At 37.9% G+C, this 17,165-nt stretch overlaps 2 protein-coding genes and 1 pseudogene across 2 annotated transcripts; 2 read left to right on the forward strand and 1 right to left on the reverse strand.

The window, feature by feature from the left end:
- Positions 1-259: 259 nt before the first annotated feature.
- LOC113072630 (nucleoprotein TPR-like) lies at positions 260-2,635 on the forward strand. The gene is made up of 10 exons (XM_026245614.1): positions 260-370; positions 542-699; positions 800-868; positions 984-1,072; positions 1,157-1,260; positions 1,378-1,476; positions 1,711-1,864; positions 2,030-2,142; positions 2,221-2,310; positions 2,426-2,635. Exons 1-10 carry the CDS (start codon positions 352-354, stop codon positions 2,461-2,463), a joined length of 933 nt encoding a protein of 310 aa, XP_026101399.1. The 5' UTR covers positions 260-351; the 3' UTR covers positions 2,464-2,635.
- LOC113072629 (proteoglycan 4-like) lies at positions 2,332-7,630 on the reverse strand. Its single transcript, XM_026245613.1, is given in 12 exon segments — positions 2,332-2,871; positions 3,239-3,364; positions 3,689-3,790; positions 3,907-4,060; positions 4,182-4,234; positions 4,237-4,317; positions 4,524-4,607; positions 4,792-5,613; positions 5,922-5,963; positions 6,621-6,743; positions 6,904-7,020; positions 7,404-7,630. Coding segments are annotated over 12 exon segments (1,887 nt in total). The 5' UTR covers positions 7,468-7,630; the 3' UTR covers positions 2,332-2,752.
- A 1,423-nt stretch (positions 7,631-9,053) lies between these two features.
- On the forward strand, positions 9,054-17,165 carry LOC113072631 (protein-associating with the carboxyl-terminal domain of ezrin-like; annotated as a pseudogene).

Raw genomic sequence — 17,165 nt, forward strand, 5'->3', positions numbered from 1 at the left:
TGAACATCAGAGATGTTTATGTAAGCACAAGTTCCGATGTGAGCTGTCTCATGGCATTTTAATGATCCAACCGCAACTTGCCATTATGCAATGTATTTATGAATAGCTGGTTCAACAGCCTTTAAACATGATTTATGAGAATAACCGTCATTAAAATCCATTCTGCTTCAGACAAACGTTCCCTGTTTATGTATGAATCGAAATTAAATACCCACGAAATTAAATAGAAATGTTCTTCCTGCTAATTTCCGCTCTACCTCTCTTCCACACCATCCTTTCCAAGGGCCCTGATCCCACAGATCCAGGCACTGAGACAGAGGAAAGTCTCGGAGCGACCGACTCCACCCACGCATGGCAGATTCTCAAGGCTGTAAGTGAGCGTGACCTAACCATCTGTCTGAAAGGACGTACGGTTGTGTCCGTTGTGTTGATCTTTCCATGTATTTACAGTGAACAGTATTAAGGTTGTCAAGTTTCATAAAGTCAATTTGTTGTTTTAAAATACTTTCTCATTTCCTTTCATCTGTATGTGACGTTTCAGTTGAAACTAGCACATTGGATGTTTTTGAAGCTCCTGTCACCAGTTCCGCCCCTCGGCCTCACCCCCAGTCACCCAGGAGACCTCAGCATCCTCTTCCACCTCGTCTAAACATCTTGGCCCCACCTGCTCAAGAGTTGGGACCCCCTGCTCAAGTCCAGGTGTGTGCACAGGTCTCAGTATACTGAGTGGCATACCCTGAGGAGTTGTTAGGCATTGCTAGGAATGTGTGTTTAAAAAGTAACTTGCATGTGTCTGTAGCGGCTCCCGGTTCGACGGCCGTCAGTGGGACGAGGCCTCCAGCTTTCTTCTGGAATGGCCAGTAGTGCAGTGAGTTGCTTTTTTTTCTTGGTTTGGTTGTGTGGTGTGTTTGTGTCTGAGCGGTTTTAAACCTTTTTAAAATTCTTTTTTTTTTTTTTTTTTTTTTACTTTGGCTTTCCAACAGCAACATTTCTATGAGGATGATGACAGGATTGTTCCTAGTACCCCTACACTTCCTCCTCCTCGCTCAGACGGATTTGCTGAAGCTATCCAGTATGTGTTTTTACCTATACACTCTGCTGTGGTTGTATTTATTTTTTTTAGTCAAATGACTGATGTATTCTCTGTTGTATGAAGTTCTCCACAGGTGGCAGGCGTGTCACGATTTCGCTTTGGTCCTTCGGATGATCTCCCACAGACCAGCTCCTCTCACTCAGATCTCGGCCAGCTTGCGTCACAAGGTAGCACACATTGCCTAACATTCTTTTTCAGACTAATGACTGTTCATGAACTGCTCTTTCTGTCAAATGTTGGTTGGTTGGTTCACTTTTTAATGCTGTCCCCTGTGTGTTCTGCAGGTTTAGGCATGTATGACAGTTCTGTTTTCCTTGGAGCTCATGAGGAAGAGTCAGGAGGCCGCAGTGTGCCCACAACCCCACTACAGATTTCCGCTCCAGGTACAAACAAACCCATGCATTCTAATAGTCCAAATCATTTTACAACAATCTTGGAAAAAAGTGCAGGATTATGCAGTGGATACTTGTGCAGTTTAATTTACTGAGAATTTAGCGGCAGAGGCAAACTGAGAGATGACAAGCTATTTAAAAAAAAAAATTTCCCCATTTTATACCTAATTCTCCTCTACCATTTTACAATTGGTTAAATAATATTATTTTTTTTTATCCATTCAGTGACAATTTTATCAGAAACCTTGGCATCTGAAGCGATTGAGCATGCTTCTCAGTCTGTGCCCATGGTGAGCACCTCCACACCCAGCCTTAGTGCTCCTGCAGGCCCGAGTGGAGTGGAGGAGAGAGATGACATGTTCATGGACGCAGGAGACAGGTAAACATGAGCCTTTAAATCAACCCGCACAAGACACTGGGATCACAGTTTACTTCTATTGTTGTACCTTAAGACGTTTGTTATTTTATTGAAAGATCATGGACTCCATAATGTAGCAGGTGTGTGTATATTAAGATCACTGTCTCCTGATAAATATTTCTACAGTGCTGAGGCTTCACTTGAGGCTGTGTCACAGACTGAGGCGGAGGAACTAGCCCAGCCATCAGATGAGGCCAGTCTGCCTTCCACAAGCCAGGAACCTTCATCTAGTTCTGCAGGTAAAAATAAACCCTAAAATTATGCTAACCTCCAATATCTCATATCGGTTTCACAAATACGTCTTTTCTCTCTCTCAGACACAAGCAGCTCTCAGCCTCCTAAAGTCAGAACGGGATCTGGGAGACAGTGGACTGCTGGTCGTGGTTCTAGGAGCTTTGTAAGGAGAGGTAAGAATATGTAAAATTTTCTCCAACTGTGGCAGATATCTTTATTTTTTCACACACTTAGTTTTTAGCCATGATACAGTGGATTTAACAGCTTTTCTTGCCTTGCTTGCTGTAGATGGCGTCACAGGTATGAGGGGACGTTTTGCCAGGTGAAGCAGCTCTGGAGCAACACATTCTCTCCAAAAGAACACAACCGTACCTTTGTTCTGCTTTAAGGCTATGTATTTTAAGCTTCGTTTGTTAGTTTAATGCTCAGAGCAATCCATTAATATTAATTGAATGATTTTACATCCGTACATCCATAATAAACATTTTTTGAAGAAAATCTTTCTTTGTCCATAATTCTGTCTTGCCATGAAATGTTTTCCACTGCACCTAAGACAAGTGCATCACTAGAAATATAAATGTACAGTATATGGCATGAGGGAAAAACATGAATGATTCAGTTTTTCTGGGTTTCTGGGCATTTAAAGAAGCTGGTTGCTAAGTTTTCCTTTGGACCAGTAGCAGGTTTTAGGATTACTGGTTTTTCTCTTTCCATTTTCATGCTGTAATACTTGTCTGTGAAAGAAAGGAACAGAAATGCAACATTTAGAGCAGTGTTTTTGATCAATAAAAAAATATCAAATATCAGAAGAAATATTTAAGAGAATTAGAAACCTTACTTTGGCTGCAACCGACTGAAAGATATTAAAGTATAAACTTGGAAATCCATAAAAGCTAATTCAGAATATTAATAATACTATAATAGAATCTAAATAATACTAAAGTACTGGTTAAGTGATTAGCCTGGCTTTCAGTTGTCCATCCATGACAAATTTAGCTACATTCAGACATCCACAAAACTCATGAGAACTCATTAGCTGTATCCTGAAACCGTGCTGGGATCATGTCCAGAAGCAGTTTTAATGAATGACATAACACTCACTTTGAGAGAATACGTAATACTTGTAGCCCTCTTTCACTCTTGAGGGAACAGACACAGCTGAGGTCACTATGGTCGGAAATCCTCTCCAGGTCTTTGAGATACTGATCACTGGCCCCAGAGCTGAAACTGTGGAAAGAAGAAATCTTCAAATGAATTAAAAAGCTCAAAGGTCTGTTTCCGTTAAACTGTTTAAGGTCACTTAACTGGTCTCTGTTGGGCCTTAAACTGGAACAAAATGTCCCTGTTTGAGGCCTTGTTTAAACAACTGTTCCAGGAAGTACTATACATGGTATTTTCACTTTTCTGCATGTTTGCACAAATGCTTATCTGCACACAACCTTCCCCTCTCCCTTTGTCTAATTTCCAAATATTTTGTTTTTTAAATGTGATTCAACGTAATTCTGTATTGTTTAAAATGGCCTTATTTTCAATTTAAACGTGATTCTTTACCAGCTTGTCGTCTGGCTCTCGTCCACACTCTAAACGCAGGATATTTTGGCTCTTTTCCACAGTTTGGAGTAACCTGGTATGTGTACTTTTGTGCCATTCCACCTGCAGGAATCAATTTAAAACTCTTGAAGCATCAGACTCTTACACCAACCTAATAAAAACAGGCACCCATAGTGTGCTTGCACAATGTACATGTAAATTTTTCTTCCATTGCTTACCTCTTCTGAAGAAGATTACCGACTCTTTTCTGCTTCTATACTCAGGTATAGATAAAGCAGCTGTGATATGACCAATCTGTCCGAAGCCCTGGCTGATGGATTTGGGAAAGCCCGGATCCATCATACCATTGTCAAATCTCCAGTAGTTCCTTCCCTGTGAAATACGCACAAACAGGACATATCAGGAGTTGTCAAGCACCACTTCAGTTAGAATTTTCTGTGATTGTCAGTCTGTAGTGAATTTAAGTCTTTTGTCGTAATGACTATGCATCAACCTTGAAGAAGTAGGTTTTGCCCTCGCAGTTGCAGCGGGTGTAAACCGAGTCGATGGAGATGGGATTCCCCACACCTTTGTAATTAACTGAGGAGGATCAGGATTTCTCTGTTTGTCCAGTGTCCAAAAATAATGTCCTATAGAGAAGAAAGGGAAAGTGGAATTTTATTCACAAATAACATCTGGGTTCACAGTTCCCTACACTTTGGAACTTTACATTTAATTTTTTGTTTAATTAAATGTTTTTTTTTTTGTTTTCTCTTTGTACTCTGTTCAAAAGGTTAAATGCTTTGAACCAAAATAAATAGTGTTGCTATAAAGCGAGCGTGCATCTGGTACTGACCTCTGAACACCACAATGGTACCATTTCTTAGAGTAGTCAAACCACTGACTGGACGCCCACTGCAGAGGTTAGAGTCATAGTCATCTGCAAAAAAAAAAAAAATTAAAAAAAGAAGTGATGTATTAAAATTACATAAAAAAAACATAACTAGTTCCCGTCAGCACAGTGTTCAGATGGAAACCATGAAGGCTCTCAGTGGAAACAAAATAATTGATAATTAAGCATGAACGATAAATACACAATAATTATAAAGCATGAAAGCTCTTACCAGCTTGATAATCTTTAATACTATCTTTTTTGCCATCCTTTTCTGAGATAGGTTTAAGAGGTTTTTCTGTTGGTTTGATTGGAATAATGTCACTAGGATCCCTGGGAGATGACGATTCCTTTGGGTCTTCACTCTGTGCCTTGGTTGTCATTTCACTGACAGAATATTCTGTTGGTTCTACGCTTAATGGAATTTCTGTTGGTGCTATGCTTGGAGGACCTCCTGTTGGTTCTGCACTTGAAGAAATTTCTGTTGGTGCTGTGCTTGGAGGACCTCCTGTTGGTTCTGAACTTGAAGAAACTTCTGTTGGTGCTGTGCTTGGAGAACCTCCTGTTGGTTCTGCACTTGATGAAACTTCTGTTGGTGCTGTGCTTGGAGGACCTCCTGTAGGTTCTGCGGTTGATGGAACTTCTGTTGGTTCTGTGCTTGATGGACTTTCTGTTGGCTCTGCGTTTGATGGAACTTCTGTTGGTTCTGTGCTTGATGGACTTTCTGTTGGTTCTGCGTTTGATGGAACTTCTATTGGTTCTGTGCTTGATGGACTTTCTATTGGTTCCACGGTTGGAAATTCTGTTGGTTCAGTACCAGATGGACCTTCTGTTGGTTCTGTGCCTGATGGAACTTCTGTTGGTTCTGTGCTTGGAGGACTTTCTGTTGGTTCTGTGCTTGGAGGACTTTCTGTTGGTTCTGTGCTTGGAGGACTTTCTGTTGGTTCTGTGCTTGGAGGACTTTCTGTTGGTTCTGGGCTTGCTGGATCTTCTGTTGGTTCTGTGCTTGGAGGACCTTCTGTTGGTTCTGTGCTTGGAGGACCTTTTGTTGGTTCTAATCATCAACATATCTTTGTGAACAAATTTTGCTTTTTGCTGTGTTTTGCATATTTGACAAATAAAGGTTATGATTATTATTGCTCAACCAAGGCCCTCAGAAGGTATGGATTCACTTTCATCTTTAGGGATTATTAAAGTTTCTGCCTCGGCATAAGAAAACCAAGTAGATAAAAAATGTTGTCTGCTGTATAGTCATGTGCTTTCTCTTTTGTCATAAATAATCAAATGTCAAGGTAACCTAGTTTATGATTACTTTTTCAACAAGTGCCCTACAGGAAAAGAGAGTCAAAAAGAAAGACTCACCTCCAGTCCCTTCATCATTGGTCATGTCCTCATTGGAGGTTTCTAAAAAAAGAAAAAGACATCACAACTATACCTTAAGAGTACTGTTACCATGAAATCAGGTTACATGAAGCAAAAGATCAGTACACTTTTATTTGGTTATTTGTGACAAAGCTACAGTAATTATACCTGTAGACTTTTTATTCTTTATGTTTAGGCATAAGTTAGCAGTCCTTTGAGCTGCGGTGGCAGTTTTTCTTGGTTTTAAGGCAGTATCTGTGACAGTCACAGAGACATAAGCGTAAAATCAGGGCAAGATTAGATGCATGCAAAAATATATATATATATTAAGCAGCAACATGAAGAGTAATAATGCTGGTATTTAAAAAGTAATTTTTTAACTGTAATAATATTTAATAACATTACTGTTCTAACTGTATTTTGATCAAATAAATGAAGTCATTTTGAGAATAAAAGATTTCTTTCAAAAACAAATCCAATCTGACCCCAAAGTGTGATATGCTGTTTAAATGATTTTGCAGCCAATCAGTGTATGTTAGTTGCATCAAAAACATACAATTAGTTTCAGTTATTGCAAACCTATTTACAACCACACATGCATTTGCAGCATTATCGGTGAACATTTATTTATTTGATTCAAATATGCTGTACGTCCTTTATCTACTACACACAAAAACACTTTGTAGTTTACATTATTACCTTCCACCAAGCACATGTTCTCATAATCAGGGCAGCACTGTTTGTATGAGACACAGTCAATATCACAGTGACATGGATTGCTTCTATGAAAAGGCTCCCCACAGCGTCCTTTGCAAGAGTCACCTGTGATCAGAAATAATGTAGCAATAGCAATGTAGTTTTACCAAATTTATTCTACAAACTGTTACAAAGAATATAGACTACACCAGTGCTTATGACATTCACATCAAATGCTAATCCAGTATTACAGAAACAGCCCCAGAGAGTGCATATGAAACCCTACTTGTAGTACAAAACTGTGTAAAGTCCGAACAGCACTCATTTAAGCTCAGACACTCGTAGTCACACTGGCACAAACTTCCTCTGTAGTAGCCAGCTCCACAACGACCCTTACAGCTACCTGGACAGAGAACAGTGTTTAGTTTAGAGAGAACAGACTTTGACTGAGAATTCAGTGTGCTTAGAAACACATATGTACATTTAGACACAGAGACAAACGCAACAAGAAATGAGTTAATCATTTACAGTCAACAGAAATCAGTTCATGTTTTAGAGCAAAACTGTTATGTTTACAGAATAAAAGATAGATAGATAGATAGATAGATAGATAGATAGATAGATAGATAGATAGATAGATAGATAGATAGATAGATAGATAGATAGATAGATAGATAGGTCAAAGTTTTGAATAATTATGTGTTATTAATTATGTTATACACAACAAAAAATGTATTCTAAACATTTGATTGGCAGTATATATTGAGCACTATTTTGCTGACTTACTTGGATCTGAAGAGCCTGTGGAGGCATAGGCAAACAGCAGCAGTAAGGACAGATATGTAGCCATCTCGGTTGTTCACTGTTGGAATAACAGTAAGAGAGCCTCTGTTTTTTCACCTGCAGTGATCTTCACCTTTATATAGAGGCAGAGTGCGTTGGTGTTCCCCTGTCGGTCCAATTATACAGTCAGTGCTGAATTAGTAATCGTCTCGTTTGCACGGTGAGCGGTGATTCACATATTGGGCAAGCAGACTTGCACATTCCCCTCAAAGTTCGCTGGGTGACATCACACACACTATTTCAATTAAAACATTTCAACTTCCAGATGGGGAAAAGACTTTTACGTTTACATTAATTCATTTAGCAGGCGCTTTTATCCAAAGCGACTTACAAATGAGGACAGTGGAAGCACTCAAAAACAAAAACAAAAATGCAATGATATATAAGTGCTAAAACAAGTCTCAGTTAGCTTACAGTACGTAGCAAGGGCTTTTAAATAATATAATAAATAAAAAGAAAACAGATTGAATACAAAGAATAGAGCGAGCTAGTGTTGGAGATCTTATATATATATATATATATATATATATATATATATATATATATATATATATATATATATATAAATAAGGAAATACATTTCTGTCAATAGGATTTTATGGGTGCATTTTTCGTCTCTAGCATCCAAATAATCTCAAATACTTTTAAGCAAAGCTTTCTGCGACATAGCAAATAGCCTATTGATGGTGATAGACTAGGCTTTTTATGTTTTGTCAATGTAGTGTCCGTGTCCAGGGGAACCTTAACGCGTTTTCTTCCCTACTGCTGCTGATATAGCCCTATCTTTTTTCTTTTCTTTTGTTTTCTTTTTTCCAGAAATAAATATGTAAACAAAATCAAACAAAATTATTGAAATGGCAGAATGAACACATTTAAAGACTATTATTTATTTATGTATTTTCAGTTGTTTATAAACCTTCCTAACATTTTTTACTTTTTTTTATCGTGTTTCCATTGCACACATATATTTATTACTATTTCTTTCCTTAATTTATCTTCCAGTCCAGTTTTATTATTATTATTATTATTATTATTATTATTATTATTATTATTATTAATAATAATAATAATAATAATAATAATAATAATAATAATAATAATAATAATAATAATTAATAATTAATAATAATTACTACTACTACAACTACTTATAAATAATACGTTTAGTAGTTCGGCCAATAAAAACCATTTAGCAATCTTTTTTTTTTTTTTTTTTTTTTATGCTTTATTAATTCGATCCCACAAGAACATGAGGTATTACATATTCACATAATCAAATTAACATTAGCTGCCATTGAGCAATAAAATCGCTCATGCCCGGTTTGGTCAACCTGCGTTGTCTCACACCACCGAGGGAAAAACCATTGACAGTATTTCGGTATTTCGGGAAAGTATTTTCGAGTCGAATACATGTATACTGTGCACAACTTCATTTGCAAGCGAGCGGAATAAACATTTAAAAAATGAATATCATTGCGCAAGATCCTGAGCTAAAAAGCAGTCTTAAAAGATGTTTCCGCTTTCGTTATTAAGAGACATATCCACCCCTGTATAGCCAGATGGTTTAGTCCAAATCTATAACAGGAAGAGTCGGTGTTTACCGTTTTCGAACAGGAAGTTGTGCGTCGGCAATAATCGACGCAGTCTGTCAAATAGACTGATTTGTTGTAGAAAAAAAATGAATTCAAAGTGTTTGTCTGCGGCTCAAAGACTTGGTCGAAGTTAACGGAAAGCAAACGCTGAGTTGTTTTTTTTTTTTTTGTTGTTGCTATAATGGTGTTTGCTGGAAAGGAAAAGTGGTTTTATTAGGCAATTCGCTTCCTGCGAGGTGACACCGGCCATACAGGTATCCTGCTCGCTGTACATCTGTCCTGTATAAGGAATAGATTGGCACAAAAAATACAAATTTCTCCCGAATACTGAGTAAAAACAAGTGAAGCAAATCAGTCTAATGTATGACGATGAGAGCTTGTCCAGTGTTATTCTGGAAGTGTTGATAGAGTATAAACAGTATATACAGCTCTGTCGAGAATCCCTAAAATGACACGTTGATTAGAAAACTTGCATGTGATTGCAACCATATGCCAATCATTAACGGTGACATCTTAGTCTGAATGTTATTTTCTAATTGTACTTGAAAGCCAGGTTAGAGCATCAAATTAAAATTGTAACATTCAGCTGCTTTTTGACAATTTGCATGTTGCTTATCGTTGCATGTCAATGAATACTCAAGTTACCCAGTTTCAGAAGTGAAAGATTATTGCATTGTCTTGATTGTTATTGTCTGTCATCAGAATACATAACTAAGATATTCAAGATGTGGGTGTTTTTTGTAGTATAGACAGATACTCATGTTTTTCACTGACAGTGTGATAGGCAGACCATACCACCTCAGTGTAAGGATGGGTGCTGAGAGCAGTGCCCTGCCAAGCTATGTGCTGGAAGAGCCTTTGCTGACACTGCCATCTGGTCTTACCATATACTCTGCCCTCCTTCGGGATGGCAAGCCTGCCTCCGTCTTTGTGCACAAGCGGGACAGTGAAGATAAAGTCAATAAAGCTGCCAAGGTAAAAGTTGATATGTAACCACGCCAATGACATACATTGCCTGTTAAAGGTTTGGAAACACCTGCTCATAATTCTCTATACCTGTATATAATAGTAAAGTCACTTAATACAAATTATATATAAAACCCACTCTTAAATCTCCAAATCTCTCAGTTCGTTGTCATTAATTTACCTGATTCCTTTACAGCATCTGAAGACATTAAGGCACCCATGTCTTCTTCGGTTCCTGTCATGCTCAGTGCAGGATGGAGGTATACATTTAGTGACAGAACCAATTCAACCATTAAAACGGCTGCTAGATGATCTTAGTCCAGAGGAGATCTGTGCAGGCCTCTATGACCTGCTGCAAGCACTCGTCTTTCTACATGATAGGGTAAGACACAATTAATTATTGTTTTAAATATTTTGAATAATATTTAGACACTTCAACTAAATCATTTCTCTTCCTCTTGTCACTTAGGGCAAATCAAGTCACAACAATGTGTGCATATCCTCAGTGTTTGTTAGTGAAGATGGCCACTGGAAACTTGGAGGGATGGAAACTGTCTGCAAGTTTTCAGAGGCAACACCAGAGGTGACATCCGTAAATTCTTAAAGGCCCGGTATACTTCAAACGAAGTTCATTTTCGTTCTTTGTTTGGGGGAAAAAAAGAAGTTTGAAAAGGCTTAGCGATGGTATACTGTTTCCAAACATTCCAACACCTACTGCTGCTTCCGACACTCAGGACGCTCTCGCGTATCCCCTAAACACAACAACGATGAAATGAAGTGTAGACAATCTATTTGTGAGACGAGCACCAATGGTCAGAATATTATAGACAAAAGAATAATGTTAAGCAGCAGTTCAGAGTCAAGTATCATGTTTGCAATGTAAAAGAACCATAATCAGTCCTTTACGGGAAGTGTGAATGTTTCATAGTCTGTAAAATTTTAGCGTGATGTGGAAAAAAGAAATATTGAAAAATAACTGAATTTGACTGAAATAGTCAGTCTGTGGTATTTTATTTTATTAGTGTTTATTAAACTGGATAAACTGTTTACTTACACCTTTTTATATTTCATGTGGTGTCATGATTTACTTTTGATAAAAACAGAGGTTTATTATGGTATGTTCGTTTGGCATTTCATTTATTTTATATCCTTTAAATTCACTTGTTGAAAGAACAACAACAACAGCAGCAGCAGTATGGTCTAACATTTATTTGAAACGCATGTATTTGGTACTTGCTACCTTATATCTTTACTCTTTCCTTTCATTCTTTTCATGGCTTTGTAAAACTTGTCACCGATGTTTCTCTGCATCGCTTTTTGCCGTCGTTCCACACCAAGCTTCGTTGCTAACTCTTTCTAGAAACTAATTCTTTCTCCGAATTTAAAAAAAAATCTCTGCGAGCGATCTTACAGATGTGGATCTATTTGTGCCAGCTCAGATATTCGACACTCCAGTGTATTCATGTTGCTAGTGACTAGGAGATGTTGTTCTCTCTTGCCTGACCTCCGTTGAATGAGAAACAAACTGGGAAAAAAACAAAATCGCACTTCAAAGAAGGTGTAGTTTCAGAACACACCCACTGATTCCGTAACCGCCACAGACCAATAGAAGCTCAAAGGTGTAAAAGGGAGCCGAAACGAATTCCTCCAGAAAGTTCGCTTTGGTCAGCTGTTTGGAACTTCGTTATGGCCTGATTTTGTTCAAAATGACGTCATATCAGTTCTTTCTTTGATTTCGTTTGAAGTATATCCCGGCCTTAAGTGTTGATTTATGCCTTTATACATACTTTAAAGTGAATGCATAACTATAAATTTTTTTTTACCCTCTGGGACTCAATTTCTCTTGTTTCAAAAGATGAAGTGAAATTACATTTTTAATGGCATGGTTTGGTTATTTGGTTAAATACCTTTAATAACAAGTATATACAAAATGAAGTACTGTAACTCTATTTGTGTGTGATTCCTCTCCAGTTTCTCAGAAGTGTCCAGAATGTAAGGGAAAATGGTGCCATTCCTCCAGAGGAGAAGGTAGGGACCATATTTGTATTATTTTTTTTTTAAAGAAATAAAAACGTTGACTCGGCAAGGATGCATTGACGGTAAAGACATTTAAAGATTTACAATGTTACAAAGATTTTCTATTTCAAATAAATGCTAATCTTTTAAACATTCCATTTATCAAAGAGTCATGAGAAAACAAATGTACAACAAAACAGCACAACCGTTTTATAATAACATTGATAAGAAGAAGAAATGTTACTTATGTACCAAAACAACATATTAGAATGAAAATTCAACTTTGCCATTGTACAAACAAATAACAGTTTAAAATAGAAAACAGATGTGTAAATATAATAAATACATGTAATAATGTTTCACAATATTACTGTTTTTACTGCATTTTTAATCAGATTAATGCAGCCTTGGTGAACATTATAAAAACTTCCCTACCCCAAACCTTAATTCAATGATAGTGTATATATATGATCATATTCAGTTTTGTTCCCGGAATTTACAAGGCCTGGGACAAAATTAAACGTTGACCGCAGTTCTGATCATTATGTCTCAGCAATATAATAATGTTATTTTTTTTACTTTTAGCTTGAGGGATTCAAAACTCTTCCCGACAAGCATGCCCACTCCCGAGACGCTTTTTCATTCGGGGTGATGGTGGAGGCCCTTCTTCCACTTCTGACGGGACATGGTTAGTAACACTCTTAATTCAACAGACGCATGCAAAGCAGGCTGAGTGTGTCTAGGACTCATCCTGTTGTGGGAGTTGCTAAGCCCTTGCTGCATAGACATTGTGACATAATTGTTAATGGACTGACAACTGCGTGCAAAACTTTTTTACATGTCGGGTACAAGTTTTCCATTCAAGGCAGGTTATGATGTCTTCAAAGAACAAAATGATTCACATGAGCACTGTAATGATGATGCAGCCTTTTGGCTTTTATGTTGTTGTTTTTTTGGAACAGGGCTTCACTAAAAACATATGCGCTGTTGTTTGTGTGCTATCTATTTTTTTTTCTTTTAGTCTCACTCACTAAATTGTGGTATGTTTTTCCATTCCCTGTTTCTTCCACGCATTTATTTATTTTTCCATGTCCGCTCCCCATCTTTGTAAACCCTGTGTGCTCCTCCACCCAAACTTTCTGTCTCAGTCTCAGATGATTTATTGGAGAGTCTAAAGAACATGCTGCAGGCCAGCCTCTTGACCCCTGACCCCATGTCTCGCCCATCTCTCAACTGCATGCTGACTCACAAGCTCTTCAGGTTCGCCTTCAAAATAGTTTTTGGATCAATAGTCGTCTTGTGAAATCAATTTCACTTCTATTGAAGTAAGATAATTCAATCATTTAAATACCTAAACTTTGCAATATTTAATTCTTATAGAAATGACTTCTTAGATATCATGAATTTTCTAAAGAGCTTGACCCTGAAAAATGAAGAGGAGAAGAATGAATTCTTCAAGTAAGTTTCCCTTTCAAATGCATGATTTTATTACTCTAGAAGGGTGACGTGCTTGAATAACTAGTGCGTTTCTGTAGGTTTCTCTTGGATCAAGTTCAGAACCTCCCAGAGGAGTTAATTGCTACACGTCTGGCTCCTAAATTGCTAAATTCTTTGGTGTTTGCTGAGCCCATGGCTGTCAAAAGCTTCCTTCCTCACCTCTTACGGCCTAAGCAAGGTAGAACTAGTCAGTAAAACTTTAGGAGATGATTTGTGTACGCTTGTTTAGTAGCATTGGTCTCAGTTATGATGTTGACTGACTGTTTTCTGATGTCCAGACTCGAGTGTGAGCACTGGTGAGGAGTGTCTTCTATCTTTGTCTTTGTATCGGAGATACGTGGTTCCTCAGCTTCTTAAGCTCTATAAGGTGAACGAGGAACATGTCAGGATCGTGCTTCTCTCCCACATTCATATCTATGCTGAGTTCCTTCCCCATGAAGAACTGAAAAATCACATTCTTCCTCAGGTACTGTGACCGTGTTTGTGTTTGTTTCAACAGCTTAGTGATACTGAATTCTTTCGAGTAAAGTTAGGATGTTTTCAAGTTCATACTGGAATTGTGTCAGTTATTTCCCGCACTTTATCTTGCAGGTTTTGCGGGGAATGAGAGATACAAATGACTCACTCGTCGCTATGACACTACAGAGTTTGGCTGTGCTTGTTCCGTTACTGGGAGCCCAAGTGGTTGTTGGTGGGGAGAGAGCCAAAGTCTTTAAACGGACTACGCCAAACTTCACCAAGTCCACAGAGGTCACCCCAGAGAGTAAGACACTTGTCTGTCTGTTAATGCACTTTCATGAGAGGGAGTTTGCTTATTCTTTGCGCATTTAAATAAGTTAATGACCATAATAAGTTAGCTTGATTGACTTTCACTAATTAAAATAAAGAATAATTTCTATTTCTTAAAAAGAATTTATGTTTTGAGGCCACTGGAGGACACTGCTGCATCATTTTATATACAGTTGTGACACTGGAGCACAAAGTCAGACATAAGGGACACTTTTTTAAATTGAGATTTATATATCATATGGAAGCTGAATAATTAAGCTTTCCATTGATGTATGGTTTGCTAGGACAATATTTGGTCGAGATGCAACTGTTTAAAAATCTGAAATCTGAGGGTGCAAAAAAATTAAAATGAGAAAATCACCTTTAAATTTGTCCAAATTAAGTTTTTAGCAATGCATATTACTAACCAAGAATTAAGTTTTGATATCTTTACTGTCGGAAATGTACAAAATAACTAAAAAAAAAATGGGCATAAAAGAAAATCAATCAATGCTACAAAATATACCCATGCTACTTATGACTGGTTTTGTGCTCCAGGGTTACAATTGTTATAATTGGTTTTCTATTAGTGCATTTAGTTACTCTTTTAGGAAAAGAAAGTAAATCTGTACTAATATATAATATAATAATCACACTGACTACAAAAAAAATTGAACTCAATAGTTATTTGTCTACTAATCCTCTACTAATATGAAGACATGTATTAACACATCGATTACCGTTTAAAATAAATGTGGTTATTCTGAACGACATTTCTATTCATTAAAAAAAGAAAAAAAGAAGATCCAGGAGGTTAATATACCACGGTTTTCACAAAAATATTAAGCAGCAGAATTGATTTCAGCATTCGATAACAATTCAAATTATTCTCGATCATCAAATCAGCATATTAGAATGATTTCTGAAGGATCATGTGTCTGGATCACTGAAGACTGGAGTAATGGCTACTGAATATTCAGCTTTGCCATCACAGGAATAAATTGCATTTTAAAATACATTAAAATAGAAAAAGGTTATATCAAATTGTAATAATATTTCGCAATATTACTTCCATTTTTCAAATAACCATTAAAACCAACCATTAAAAACCCTTACTGATCCCAAACCTCTTTTCCTCTGCAGCATCACCTGTGCATATTGTTGGGCCAATCCATCCCCGTGTCTCACAACCACCAAAGGTCCTAAATCTATTCCCTAAGGGCTCAGAGGACAAAGAAAACATGTACTCCTTCCAAGCAACTGAAAAGACCGGCGCCCAGCACACCATAGCAGAGAGAGCAGGTATGCCACAACTGATTTTTAAAGCCACTCTTAACAGTAACATTTCTGTACTGCTTATTGTGAAGCAATAATTTGAAAAGAAATGCCGTAGTTATTTTGAACTGCATTTGTTTGTCCCTATTTGGTGTTGGGATGTACAAGCCTTCTGAATCAAGTGATCTCTCTAGTATTTAGCAGTGAGATGTCGTTCCCGTTGAATGGGTACAGAATGGGCACACATGCTGCAGACAACATGAAAACTAACGGAGCGGTGAGATCCGACGAAGACTGGCCTAACTGGAGTGACACAGAAGAAGCAGAGAAGGACAAGACCCAGTCAGTTCAGATTAGCATTCGGTCAGCAGATGTCCCAGGTCGGAGCAACTCCGCTGACAATAAGGATGAAAACGAAGAACCCTGGGATGATTTTGAAGACTCAGAAGTGACCTCAGACCACTCTCCCTCAACTCCTTTACCAGTATCTGTACCAAAGAGATCAACAAAAAGCACGGTGTTATCTCCATCTGAATCTAGCGCCGGATCTCAAAGGTACTCAAAAGCACTCAAACTGAACTCTAGTGTCAAAAGTGTTCCAGATCATAAGCATACCTCATCATGGGACACCGGTTGGAACCAGGCAAGTGACGCCCTCGAACCCAGCGAAACAAGTTTAGCATTAGAGTCCAAGCCGAAAAGCACAATCAAAAGCTCTGAAGCAGGATGTCTCGGGAAGGAGTTCACAATTGCAGTGAAGAAGAAGCCACAGCCAGATCCAGAACTAGACTTCTTTGCAGACATGGTCCCAGATATAAAGCTGTCATCCTCATCTCTTCTGCCCCCGTGGAGAGCTCGGTCAGAGAACCCATCACGGGACACACCACTTCAGACCCATCAATAGATACACTGAGCCTCACTACAAAGTTTGCTGCTGATTTGACTGAGGTACGTTTACCTATGCGGCCAATCCATTTCATGGCTTTATAATTGTATGATGAACTGAATGTACTTTTGTTTGGCCTCAATAGACGGAGGCAGAAGGATGGGGCGATGACCTAAACTGGGAAGATGAGAACGCCTGGTGATCAGTGTGGTCCTCTACAGAAAGCCATATGATAGAGATTCCTATACAAGAACACTGTTACATATGCCATCATGATATTATCACTAAAGACCAACAGAAAAATGAAGTAACTACGATTTAAGAGAGTAGTGTGTATTTTAAGATTCATCCACCCAGTCCAATGAGATAATCAGTCTACTGTCGCAATAGATATTGATCGGCTACAGAAAAAGGTTTGGTCTTGTTTCGCTTTTTCAAGATGGCATGATGGACCTAAACATGCCAGATCCTATAAGGAGTCCTTCAGTCATGTTGCACCTACATAACCTGGAAATACATCCAACTTCTAATGTCAGTTTTTATTTGTGCCATAAAGAGTTATTTTTTGTGGGGTGGGTGGGGGCATAGAGGACAGCCTCAACTTGAGAAAAATCTATAGACTCTAATTTGTTCATTAGATTGGGTGAGAGCTCAACATAATTTATTTGTATTATCAGCTGCTGACTAAATAAAATGGTTTTACGG

This window comes from Carassius auratus, unplaced genomic scaffold, assembly GCF_003368295.1.
Source record: "Carassius auratus strain Wakin unplaced genomic scaffold, ASM336829v1 scaf_tig00009712, whole genome shotgun sequence".
NCBI classification, from domain to species: Eukaryota; Metazoa; Chordata; class Actinopteri; order Cypriniformes; family Cyprinidae; genus Carassius; species Carassius auratus.